This window comes from Dermacentor silvarum, chromosome 11 (assembly GCF_013339745.2).
Source record: "Dermacentor silvarum isolate Dsil-2018 chromosome 11, BIME_Dsil_1.4, whole genome shotgun sequence".
In the NCBI taxonomy this organism is placed as follows: domain Eukaryota; kingdom Metazoa; phylum Arthropoda; class Arachnida; order Ixodida; family Ixodidae; genus Dermacentor; species Dermacentor silvarum.
The window spans coordinates 73785886-73798726 of record NC_051164.1 but is presented as its reverse complement, the minus strand read 5'-3'; the positions used below and the strand labels follow the sequence as shown (position 1 = coordinate 73798726).

The 12841-nt window shown below is 46.1% G+C and overlaps 1 protein-coding gene across 2 annotated transcripts in view; it reads left to right on the top strand.

Annotated features, from left to right (window-relative positions):
• The window catches only part of LOC119433130 (phospholipase A-2-activating protein), a 71544-nt gene that overhangs the window by 43347 nt on the left and 15356 nt on the right, over positions 1-12841 (top strand). For both annotated transcript variants that reach the window (XM_049659167.1, XM_037700266.2), the window contains exons 4-7: positions 639-957; positions 3930-4093; positions 7499-7653; positions 8129-8348. In XM_049659167.1, the coding sequence (XP_049515124.1) occupies positions 639-957; positions 3930-4093; positions 7499-7653; positions 8129-8348 (858 nt within the window). The remainder of the gene's footprint in view (positions 1-638; positions 958-3929; positions 4094-7498; positions 7654-8128; positions 8349-12841) is intronic.

Sequence of the window (12841 nt, the reverse complement as noted above, 5' to 3'; positions counted from 1 at the left end):
CACCACTAAGGATCACGCTAAGCAGTGGGCCTCCAAGAGTGTCACCTTGGAGCATTGTGACATGACCATTGTGCAGTCTTTGTACAGTGTTGACCGCTTATAACGTAAGTCGCCGGAGTCGCGAATATCCGCACTATAAGCGGTACCGCACTATAACCAAAGCAACAATTTTCAAGGCCCGCACATATGCAAAACAGCTAATAAATGTCAGCACCAGCCACAGCCACGCACTTTCACCGGCTCACTGTAGGCTGCAGTGTACTGGCACCATTTCCTCGGTGCCATTGTGTCAGTGTTTCGCTAAAAGCAAAGTTTCGAATTTCAATCATTGTACCTGCACTACATGCATTCAGTGTGGTCAAAATGGAATGTCGTTGCAGTGAGCTGTAGTACTGTGAGATAGTGGTACCGGATAGTAATGGTTACTCTACTGTCTCCTGGCATAGGCGATACCGGCGCACTATTTTTCCAGTTCCAACAGCTCCTAACGAAATCGTCGAATCTAAGCCTACCTAGTATAGTTTCGTAAATGATGTTTTTTATAAAAGCTGTCGGCCTAGATTCAGTTAAGTACAGTAAAACTTCCATGAGTTATTGTCAAACTGTGTAAATGTTTCCCTCTTCCTGCATTGTGACAGGTCACGAAGACTGCGTCCGCAGCCTAGCCGTTCTTTCCAGGATGGAATTTCTTTCGGGCTCCAACGACTACACCATCCGCCACTGGACGGCCACTGGAGACTGCCTACGCGTGTACACGGGGCACACCAACTTCATCTACTCCGTCTGTGCGCTTCCCGACTCGCCTAGTGGCACGGAAGAGTTTGTGACGTGCGGTGAAGACCGAACTGTGCGTGTCTGGTCTTGTAGCGGGGACTGTGTCCAAACTTTGCGGCTGCCAGCGCAGTCGGTGTGGTCAGTAGCTTGCCTAGCAAATGGAGACATCATTGCTGGCTCAAGGTGAGGGTTCCCGCAGTACAGGTGTGTGCTGTTTCTTTATTTATATTGTTTCTTGCGTAGGGTTCTTTTTTTAAATGGCAAGTGGCTAAAGAACAAGGCAGTGCCAAAACTGAGTTACGAATCTAACGAACTTAACTTGTGCGCTTGGATAGCGGCAAGATGTTCCGAATGTACACTACTATTCGCGTCATGCACGATTGGCAACAATATTAAGGAAAGTTCCGACACATGTCGATGCGTCTTACACCAAGCAATAACTCTGTGGCAGTCAGTAGTGCGTAAAAAACAGTCACCTTAAAAAGATACACTATTCGCATTGTAGTCGGTATGCTCACTATGGCACAGTCCAGTAGGCTCTTATGGGCTTGCAAGAAGTGGCTTGTACTTAGTGAATTGAACATATGGATGAGCAGTACAGATTTTTGTACTTGTCAGATGTGGATGCCCCTGACATTGTGATCAGCTAAGATGATTTCAAGAACCTCGCAACTATGATTTAGAAGGGATTGACAACATATATTTATGGCACCTTCTTTCATTAATGCAACAAAGCTTATGTCCAAGTGCACAATCCTGCAGTGGTAACGCGCGAAATGCTCAAAATTTTTGTAAGAATCTTACGATCTGTAATTGTGATTTGTTCATGTAGCCCTATGCTAGAAGAGGTGATAAGCGAGCATGATTGTGATTCTATGCTGGCATAAGAGAGAAGCTGAAGCTGAAACTTTTGTTTATCAAGGCAATCTTCATGCAGTTCACAATTCCTAAATTGTTAGATTATTTCTATGATAATATCCAAGTGCTTTTGTCATTTCCTGTCAAACTGCTCTGCTCATATCCAAATCAAGCCTTGAGCCAAGCCATGTCAGAGTTTTGAAAATGGAATAATGCTTTTACATGTGTTAGGAAGTGCCTGTACTGCTCTTCTGGCAGTGCTGGTTCCCCTCAGTGTAAGTGACTTGCGACATTTTGTGTAAAAAATGAAACAAGTAAATTTTTGTGTGTCCGACACAACCTCGGAGGTGACACACCCTCAATGTTCTTTTTTTTTTTTCTGGGATATTATAAAACGAACGCAGTGAGTAGTTTTTTGTGATGCATAGCGCAACCACGCCCCAAAGCGGTGCCTTCGGCAGCATGCTAACAAAAACCCAGACTGAGCAAACGAGGGAGATGAGAAAATATGCTTCTAGAAATATACAGCACATGGCGGAACTATCTCGGAGCTCGCCAACTTCATGTTACTGCGCACATCCTACTGGAGAGTGACAGAGGGACAGAAATGCAGAAAGATACCGGAATGTCTGCCAGAAAGCCGCCATCTTGAATTGGACTTGAAGGGATACGGACTCAAAATCTGAAGATTTTACAAAAATACTGCAAATGAATCCTCAGTGTGTGATTACACCGAAAAGAAGTAGTCACTTAGCTCATTTTTGAGCCGATGGCTTTATTTTTGGTGTTTTTGTGAGCGCGTGCCTCGCCGCCCGACCCGTGGGAGTTGGAAGGCGTGATGTCACGACACCCTCGTCGTAAGCCGGCCGGCCGGCCGCGGTCATTCGAAGCGCGCCGATGCCGTCATCGCGAGCATGGGTTCGAGTTCTGGTGCCTCTACCAGCGATGAGTACACGTCTGAAGACGAGGACCATTCCAACTTGACAAGAAATATTACCACTTACGGTTACGAGCTTTCCGCGTCAAGTGACGAAGAAGAGCAGGCAGCCGTGGAAGTGCCGGTCAGGTTTTCGCAAACCGTAGCGCGAAGATTTCGCTCTGCACCAGACACTTGTGCTAGAATTATTTGTCATTTCCTCTGTAAACTTGCTTTTTCAAGAGCGCATGCAGGCGAGGCAGCTGCGGGGTACTTCAGCACTGCGTAGATGACTGAATAGTTGTTTATGCTGTTGGCGTGAGCAACTGCTGTAAGGTATCAGTACCTCCAAGACTCTCACGTCCACTTCGCCGGCCGCCCGACAGATGGCAGCATCTGTCTGGAGTTCTCCCCAGTTTTTCCTGCTTTTAGCCTGGAGAAGCAGAGCTGTGTGTGTTTCTGCCCCGCTGCCATGTAGAACTGATCTCGTGAGTCGCGCTCGCTAGCCTTGTACAGTATAGACCACTTATAACGTAACAGCTTATAGTGCAGGACCGGATATAATGCGGTCTTTTCAGACTCCCGTTAATTTTCCCATAGCACTCTATGTATACGCATATCGCTTATAGTGCAGTTGCGGGACACGAAATACCGGTTACAGTGAGGCTGCCTGGAAGTTCGGCAGTCAACCTAGACGGCAAACGCTCCCCTCAAGTCACAAATACCGTATTTACTCGAATCTAATGCGCACTTTTTTTCCGATAAAACCGTTCCAAAAATTGCGTTTGTGTTAGAATCGAGTACGGCCCTAAATCTGTGTTGCCATATAGCCGTCGGTATTTCAAAATGGCCGCCTCGCACGCGCGTCTAGCCTAGCTACTCACGAGCCTAGCTACCGTAGCTTCCTCCATGTGCTGCAGTACATGTGCTTAGGCAATTGTGCACATGGTATGATTACTTATATTGTTTTTTCTGTAGAATAGACAGCAACATTAAAAAAAAATTCTGAGCTGTAACTTGATAACGGCGATAATTCAGCACAGAACGGTCACGGGCGAAAAGTAAAACAATGTACCGTCAGCATGAATTGAAACGCAAAGAGTAACGAATGCCTTTTACACGCAGTTACATGGAAGTGCAACGCGTAATCGTAGTGTAGCCGGTTTTAAAGCATGGAGTAGTCCCAAGGGAACATTGTGGAGTCTGATTGAAACCTCTGTTACTAATGCAGGTAAAATTGAAAACTAAATAATGCATTGGAGTATTTTCGGTATTGTATGCAGTTCAATTTATACTGATACTTTAGTAAGCATAACATTGTTATCAAGAATTATCTGCTGCTCTGTGTGTTTATGAATGTCTTCTAATCACTTCTACGCAGTGATGGCGTGACGCGAGTGTTCACGAGGCACGGTGAGCTTCAAGCACCACCCGAGCAGCAGAAGGCATTCGAGGAGGAAGTCTCTAAGTCAGCACTGCCAGCTCAGGAGCTTGGTGACCTCAAGATCAATGAACTGCCTGGCAAGGAAGCCCTCCTAGATAGAGGTGACTCGATCTGACATCTCTTTCAATGTCGGGCAGTTGAATGTTTCTGCCGACTGGATTTCTTGATTCATCTTTTCCAAGTGGGCCTCTGTGCTGTGTAGCCTTTCTGTTTTCCGCCTTAAAGGAATGCATTCGAACATGCTTATAACAATGCCGGTTTAACAATACATAGGATATAACAATGACCAGCTGCAGCATCGTGAACTTTTGTGTGCGTTCCACGGGTAAAATGAACCGCTTACTCCACTGTGTCGCATGCCACATTATTGGTTATAACTAAGGGTGTGCGAACACTTGAATATCGTGAATCGAATCAAATAGTGAATGTTCGACTAATTTGATTCGCGAATCGAACCCGCGCAGTGCCGCATCTCGTGTGCACTGCATAGCCCCTCGTGCTCGATGTGGCGCGTTCGAGGAGTTAGCGAGAGATTAGCCCGTGTGCTGTGAGGAGCAGGGGTTGACGGCGCTAACAGGCCTCTCTCTCTAAGGTTGGATGCCTACTCCCTCGTCTAAAAGGCCACTGTCCTATCAAAAAGCGCAGTGCGTTGTGTACAAGATTACTTGCACCAAATGCCCTGCGTCATATATTGGCGAGACTAAAGATCTCCCTGAAAGAATATGTCAACACAAAAATGAAATGCTGTGGCAGAACGCTGCGAGCTTTTTGATCACCAAATTAGCCGTGGCAGTGCCGTCATCTTGGAGAGAAAAAAATGTCGCAGTTTCGCCCGAAAGGCGAAGCATCAATTGCGATCGCAAATTAGTAGAGAGCTATTCGGAGTAGGGATAGTAGTTTTATCGGCTGCATAAACTTGGACACATTTGCTTACTAACTCAATTAACAAGCGTGTCAGCGCGCACAAGCAAACATGAATAGATCACACTCAATGACCGCAGACAACCACTGTCAAAATGCTAGCAGCAAGTGCAGCCGCCACAGCGAGCGAAGGTTCGTGCGGTCTGTCGCTTCAACGGAAACTGAGCGGCGAATGCACAGCGCATACAAAGGTCAGAGCTGTGTGGAGATCGCTTTTAAGAGATGGTGTGGGCGACCGCCGCAGCCGGGCAAAGTACAAGCGCAGTTGTTGGCAGAGTAGAAGCTGCCCCCCCCCCCCTTCCCTCCCGTGCTGCCTTTCCGCTTTCCTCCTTTCGCGTGGGAGATTAAGTGGCCAGTTTCCCTTGCGCCCGGTTGCAAGATACGCATTTGGTGCCGCAGCACAGCGTCGCCCCGCCTCCCTCCCTCCCATACCCCCACGGCCTTTCGCGCGACGGAAGTCGCGTTTGCTTTTCGCCGTGCGTTCACTCTCCGTGATAGCGCGCGTCCCCCACCCGGTTTCACTAGCGCATATGGCGCGCGGCGACGATTTTATCGCCCTTGGACTTTATACGGAACCTTACGGCGACGCCGACGGCAGAAATTCGCTTGAAGTGTCCATATAATTGCTATCGCAATAAAACAACCACCGGCGGCAGCTTCTTTTGGAATCCTGGCACATCCAAAAAATGTCGAGTGACATCAATTTTTTGTCGTTTCTGCCGTTTATTCTCAAGAACTGCGAGAAGTGTCTGCACACCTGTCAAAGCGTTAAAAAACGCATATAAGCACTGCTACGCCTCAAGCCATATCACCCCTGATATAGGAGCCGGTCGGGGTCCAAAACGTCAGGTTTTTTTAATTAAAACAAATTTTAGTTGGAGTTTCTTTGTAGTTTAATTTATTTGTTCCCTACCAAGCAGATATCTGCCGAATGTTTACCTTTGAAACAAGGAATTGCATGTTGTTGCTACATCAATTGTTACACTACATTGTTACTGCGAGCTATTAATTCTTTATTCCTGCTGTATTTAAGAGCAAATGTGAATTCTGTAATTACTTCATTGATCATACTGTTACAGTACTTTGCTTTTTTTTTGGAGACATGGTCTTCTTAGTCTACTTCAGGCAGATATGGCTTGTCTGGGATCTGGGTATCTTGTAACCACTCCTAGAAAGAAACGGTGGGTTAGGTAGCTTGAAGATGTCGTAGGAACACGACAATGTTATTAAATGATACTTCATGATGCCAAGAACACGTAGCAATAGTCAGCAACTAGGTATAGCATAAAAAATTGAGTGTAAGTAGCCTTTAACGGGATGGGTCTGTGTCGCTGTCGCCCTCTGCCGTGCCACCGCCAAGTGCCATCTACTGCCATGCCTTCCACAAGACCGCATGGAGTGCCCAAGTTCGATAAGGGGCCTCGCTGCACGCACGCTGGGAGGGAGGACCCGCGCATCGAGGCACACAGAGTTTGGGAGGGAGAAGAGCTGCGTCGGAGAAGTGCGTCTGAGTACGCACGCGTGCTGTCGTGAGCGCCCGCGGATGCGTAATTGGCGCGCCAGCCTCACTGATCTCTACTGGTATCTCACTGTGTGAAGGGCATATTCCAGCATGGCGTGAACGCGCACCATGCACGACGCAGTGCAGCTATGCCTGTGAAAAGTGGATGCTCATACAGTCTAGCGTTTCGTGCAGTGAGCATGACTGGTGGCGTTCGGCTCACGTTCGCGTGGCCGGCGCGAGAATAGAACATGGCCTATCTCACGCCGATGTCACTAGACCAGAGTGCATTGCGCGCTAGCTTAGCTGGCCGGCAGTTCGGGTGCACTAAAGAGAGCGCGCCGAGCTTGCGCCTTTGCCAAACGAAAAAGAGCTCGCTCGCCGCTCACTTGTGCGCAAGCGCTGCGGCAACAGCTGATCACTGCGTTGCTGCGGGCCACATTCAACATGCCAAACTATAGAGGGGGCGAACCTTTGGCAATTCTGGTGCTGTCGCCGTGATGTATCAGATTTAGCCGGCTGCTGCCTGGCACGCTGAAGACGCCAGACTAGCAATTGCCCTGAGGGATTCGTAATGGCAATATGCCGCCACATTGAAATACAGCTGTTGATGCTTAAGAGAGGAAAGAAACTGCAAGCGAGCTTTCGGCAGACCAATGACAGTGTTGACATGTGTTAAACACGGGCCAGCCACTGCCCAAAAACGGTCGAAGCTCGCAAGGCCCGTCTCGGCCAAATGCGTGATTTGTATTGTGCACGCCAGGAGCACAGCATTGTTTTGGGGGCCTTAGCGGAAGAGAGTCATCCAAGACAGATGCATGGCTGCCGAGACTTCTGAAGCATACAACAAGCGTCTCCTACATTGCAGGGTGGCTAAGGAAACCCAATGGGCATTATGGTATTTGCTCGTGAAAAGCGATAAGATAAAGATCCCAATTAAGTGATGAATTAACATGAAAGACGGAATAGATACATATAATCAACATTTGACTATCTAATCTTTTGAACAACCATGTACGATGACCTTGTCTTCTTTAGTATCGAACACTAAGTTGACATGTTTTTTTTTTTCGTGTTTTGGCAGGCAAGAGAGATGGCCTGACAAAGTTGATACGAGATGGTAATGTGGTGTCGGCATACCAGTGGGTCGCAGCCGATAATGTGTGGCAGAAAATTGGGGACGTGGTGGGCGCGCCAAACTCGGACACTCCCGTTGGCAAGATCACTTACGAAGGAAAGGTCAGTGGTCCAGTTTCTTTTGCTTGCGCAGGTGTGTTCAGAGATAAACGCTCTTAAAACCAGGTTGGTGAAGTTGCTGTTCAGTTACTGGTTAAGTTGAGGTTGTTTTATTAAAATTAGATCGCTTGCATGGCCACGTAGTGGTTGGGCAGGCCGCAAAGCCGTCTTATTCTTTGCATGTCTTAAGTTGGTCATCCCATTGTGTATATGGCAGTAATGGATATAGAGAAGTAATTTCAGCTTCCTCTTCAACTTCGTTACAATGAGTTTCGAGTGTATTGTGTGTGCACTTAAAATTTAAGCTTCACTTTTCTTAAATCTTATCATTACATTTGTTGGAAACTGCTCGCACTTATCATTGTTAAGGCCACTTTCATTCTATTCATACCATGAACATTCGAAAATTGGTTGTGTACATCATAGACTGCTATCATTCGGTAACTTTGGTCTCTTTGACACTGTCCTTTACACGCAGGAGTATGACTATGTCTTTGATGTGGACTTGGACACTGGCGGGAAGATGAAGCTACCGTACAACGTGACCGAGGATCCGTGGCACGCAGCCCAAAACTTCATACACCGCAACAATCTGAGCCAGTATTACCTCGACCAGATTGCAAACTTCATCATTCAAAACACAAAAGGCATGGTCATTGGGAACGCCGTTCCTAGTACATATCAGGATCCCTTCACCGGTGAGCACTTCCATCTGCTTTGGTGGCTCAGTCGCAATGGTTTCCAGGCAGCAGTCTACGAGGTTGCTGTTTTTATTCCCAGTAATGGAAGCCACATTCTAGTGAGTGCATACGTAGTTTCTTCAAAAATCATCGGAGTTAACTCTGCCACTGCGATCATTAGCTACCACGGGAATGGTGGTTTGCGTAGACCATGGGTTCTCAAAGCGGGTTCCGCGGAACCCTGGGGTTCCGCGAGCCACTGACAAATTTTCCGTGGTCCCGCGCTAACCAAGTGGTTAAAACGGCGAAAATGAGGTGCGCTCGATCCACAGAACCTCCGTTACTCATGCCCGAGTGTCAAAAAGCACATCGCACTGCGTAACGGCAACGCGCGAACTGCGCAATAAATTCGCAAGCCGCTTGTAGCCACCCAACGTTTAAAAAAATTTAAATAAATAAAGTTTTGGGTTTTACGTGCCAACATAACGATATGATTATGAGGCACACGGTAGCGAAGGGGCTCCAGGTTAACTTTAACCACTTGGAGTTCATTAATGTGCTCCGAATGCGTGGCACATGAGCGTTTTTTGCATCTGCTCCCATCGGACTGCGGCTGTCGTGGCCGGTATCAAACCTTCTTGACACCATGGTTAATGTGGCATTGCTGAGTTTATCTTAATGCCTTCCAAGCACAACATTAGTGGTGATGTCACGTGGTCCCTGTGTAAAGGTTAACCGCACAAATACCCGAAATGCAACTGGCACAAAGGAATTAAACATGTTCTTTCTTGTGTTGTTCAATATGTCTGTGGCTTGTAGCATATCAGTTTGTACATGAATTTGTTTAATATGTGTGCTTGTGGCTTCAAATGTTCTTGTGAAATTATTTATCACACTTTTATCTCTCTTTATTTCCAAGCAGTCAGTTTTCTAAACACAGCATAAATAAATTTTGGGGTTTTACGTGCCAACATAACGATATGATTATGAGGCACACGGTAGCGAAGGGGCTCCAGGTTAACTTTAACCACTTGGAGTTCATTAATGTGCTCCCAATGCGTGGCACATGAGCGTTTTTTGCATCTGCTCCCATCGGACTGCGGCTGTCGTGGCCGGTATCAAACCTTCTTGACACCATGGTTAATGTGGCATTGCTGAGTTTATCTTAATGCCTTCCAAGCACAACGTTAGTGGTGATGTCACGCGGTCCCTGTGTAAAGCTTAACCGCACAAATACCCGAAATGCAACTGGCACAAAGGAATTAAACATGTTCTTTCTTGTGTTGTTCAATATGTCTGCGGCTTGTAGCATATCAGTTTGTACATGAATTTGTTTAATATGTGTGCTTGTGGCTTCAAATGTTCTTGTGAAATTATTTATCACACTTTTATCTCTCCTTATTTCCAAGCAGTCAGTTTTCTAAACACAGCAAGGAATTAGTGCCTGTGAACTTGAGAATTGTATTTATAATGCACTACGGCAGAACCTCGATATAATCCTGTTTCGTACGATTTCCTGATGCCTACGATCGTAATCGAGAACATGAAAAAAGACCCAATACAGTTACGCTTATTTTTGCCAGAGTATGTTCCCGGAAAACATTATCTTTCGGCACCGACATTGAGTACATCACTTAACTGCGATCGTACGATACGTTTTTCAGACGCTATATCCCATCTGAACAAGAAACGTTTCGACGCATGCGCAATCGAGAGCAGTAGGCGCCTGCCATGGCAGCTTTCCCACAGTACTTGCCCGTCCATGTCGCATGAAAATGCCGTGGCGCACTCAGGTTTCCTCTTCCGGTACCAGAAAATCCCCTTACGGGTCGTCTGGCGTCGCAGTCACAGCTATCACCACCAACCCTGACGCGATAAGCATCTATACCTACCTGTAGCACAGAACATGTGGCGAGTGCCATCAGTAGCCTACTGCACGCTTTTAGTATGCGTTAACCAAAACGCACAGCCATTACCTGCTGCAGGCGGTGTGAAGTGAGCTCATGTTTCCTGCTAGCAACATCGTATTCCTGCATGGCCCACCAGCTCAATTTCGTTTCACTTTACTCTCGCCGTCTTAAAAGACTACGCAATAAAAAAACGACAATGCGAGTCTCGCACTGCTCGGCAATGTCGGCATCTTGTGCTGCAACGACTTGTGCAAAGCTTCGTATTATCTAGAAGGGAACTCAAGTTGAGGCTGGCAAATTTTTAGTGACTTCGGGTCATACGTTTTCCCGGTTAGGTCATTTTTGCTCCCTTCTTTTTCCAGTATGTATGAACGAGGTTCTGCTGTATTTTGTTGAAAATGATCAATGCGCAAAGTCACTGAGTCATTTGAAGCCAGGGGGATAAAGTGTAGGCAAATCCAAGTACCGTACTTTCCGGTGTGTGAGATGCAGTTTCCCGAAATTTTTATTGGTATGTCTATACAACAGATGCAACTTAAATATGCATAAGAACGTGTGTGCTGCCATGGCCAATATGTGCTTCTTTTTTCCTACAAGTACAAGAAATTGAAAAATCAAATCTTGTTTTCACAGTAGAGCAACCATGATGGCAAGTGCCAGCTTCTAGTGTAGCTCAGCAGTAGTAACGACCACCTGCGTAACCTCATTTAGGTACCTCCATGAGTGGAGGTCACACCAACTAATCTGTTCGTATTAGCTTAGTTTTTCGTAAAGAAACTGATCCATAAATAAAAAAAAGCCGCCACAATTTTTGATTGTTACTTTGTGGCGACCAACTTCTACCTTGGTAAAAAAAAAATCGCAACTTGGTTATCATCACCACCATGTCGCCCGTGCAAGAAGTCACAGCAGTCTAGCAGTAGTTGTACGGCTTTTGGCTTCCGCTCCCCATTTTGCTTTTGTATGCGTGTGTTCAGGGGTGCTCGGACGTGATGTGATTGTTGTTCATGTGCTCATGAGCACACAGACATCAAGCCCATGAGCACACCTTGTGTTCCTTCGTGAGAATGGCTAACCTTCTTAACAGCCAGTGGCGTCAATCAGCCTAGTGTATTTGGCGGATATTTTCGCCCAACACTACTGTATATCAAATTAGAGAGAGAGAGAAGTTTAATGATGCGAAATGCAAAGAGGTCAGCCTGAGGTAAATTCAGTAAAGCTTCAGTAAAACTGCATGAGGTAAATTCCTCTAGCCAGCTACTCGGCGTTGGGGGAAGGGGAAGAGGGAAAGAAAGAGGGAAGAAAGAGGCGCATGATGGGTGACGATGACGAGAGGAGGAGGATGTAAAACATATGGCAAGCAATTGTATGCTGTAATTAAATTATTCTCTATATCAGACAGTTGTAACATCCCCTTGGAAATTCCATGCAATAGTTGTACAGGTTGTCCCAGCTATCGCGCAGCACGATTTAAAAAAAGAGGAATGGCGTTACGCGAACCAAACCTAGTGCGTATTGTTTCCAGTACAGTGGAGTAGCCGCCAGTAAATTTTTTGTTACTGAGATTTAATTAGGTAATTGTAATTAATTATCTAACTCGAGAAGTACTGTCGTAATTATCAAAGTGTCAATGAGAAAGTTGTAGAGCAACATGAAAAACTCCCGATAGAGCTTTCTGTTGCTCAATACGTGCTACGTAAAATTGTTTTTCCGAGCATGAAAGAAGCCCGCGAATACACGCAAAGTGCCTCGAGCGGCCAGTCGTGCGGCAATTCTGCGTGTATTCGCGGGCTTCTTTTGTACTCGGAAAAACACATTTATGTAGCACGTATTGAGCAACAGAAAGCTCTATCGGGAGTTTTTTATGTTGCTCTACAACTTTCTCATTAACACTTGTCATCTTATAATTAGAACAGTACTTCTCGAGTTAGATAATTAAGTACAATTACCTAATTGTATCTCAGTAACAAAAAAAATTACTGGCGGCTACTATACTGTACTGGAAACAATACGCACTAGGTTTGCTTCCCATAACGCCGTTCCTCTTTTTTTAAACCTTGCTGCGAGATTGCTGTGCTGTACTAAGCGTGTTTCGAACTCCTGTTCACCGCCACATTTAATACATCAAACATTGCACTACTCCTAAAGAGTGTACGTGATCAGTTCTCGTACTGTCGGAAATATCTAATGCCAACGAATTCGAAATGGCATTGTTTCGGCAGATGCTGTCAAACACAACATGAACCTTAAGGGCAGTGCATGCCATGAGGAAAAAGTGAGCAGGGTGCATGTCTCAGTTTTGCTTGCTGCGAATGTGGATGGCTCATGTAAAGTGTGGCTGCTTGTTATCAATTAGAGCAGAGTGCCACTTTAAAAATGTGAAAGGCATACTGGTATGTTGCACGTTCCACAGGAAAATTGGGATGATACTCGATCTTGTTACTTAGTGGCTCTCGGCGTGGGATGCAAAACTGGAGATGTCTGCGCTGCCATGTTAGTCTTCTTGTAGACCAGGGCTTTCTGCGAACGGCATCTTGGGGTTCCGCGAGGGGCCAAGACGAATCCGACCCCAACATCTACTTGTATGGATTTTTAGCTACA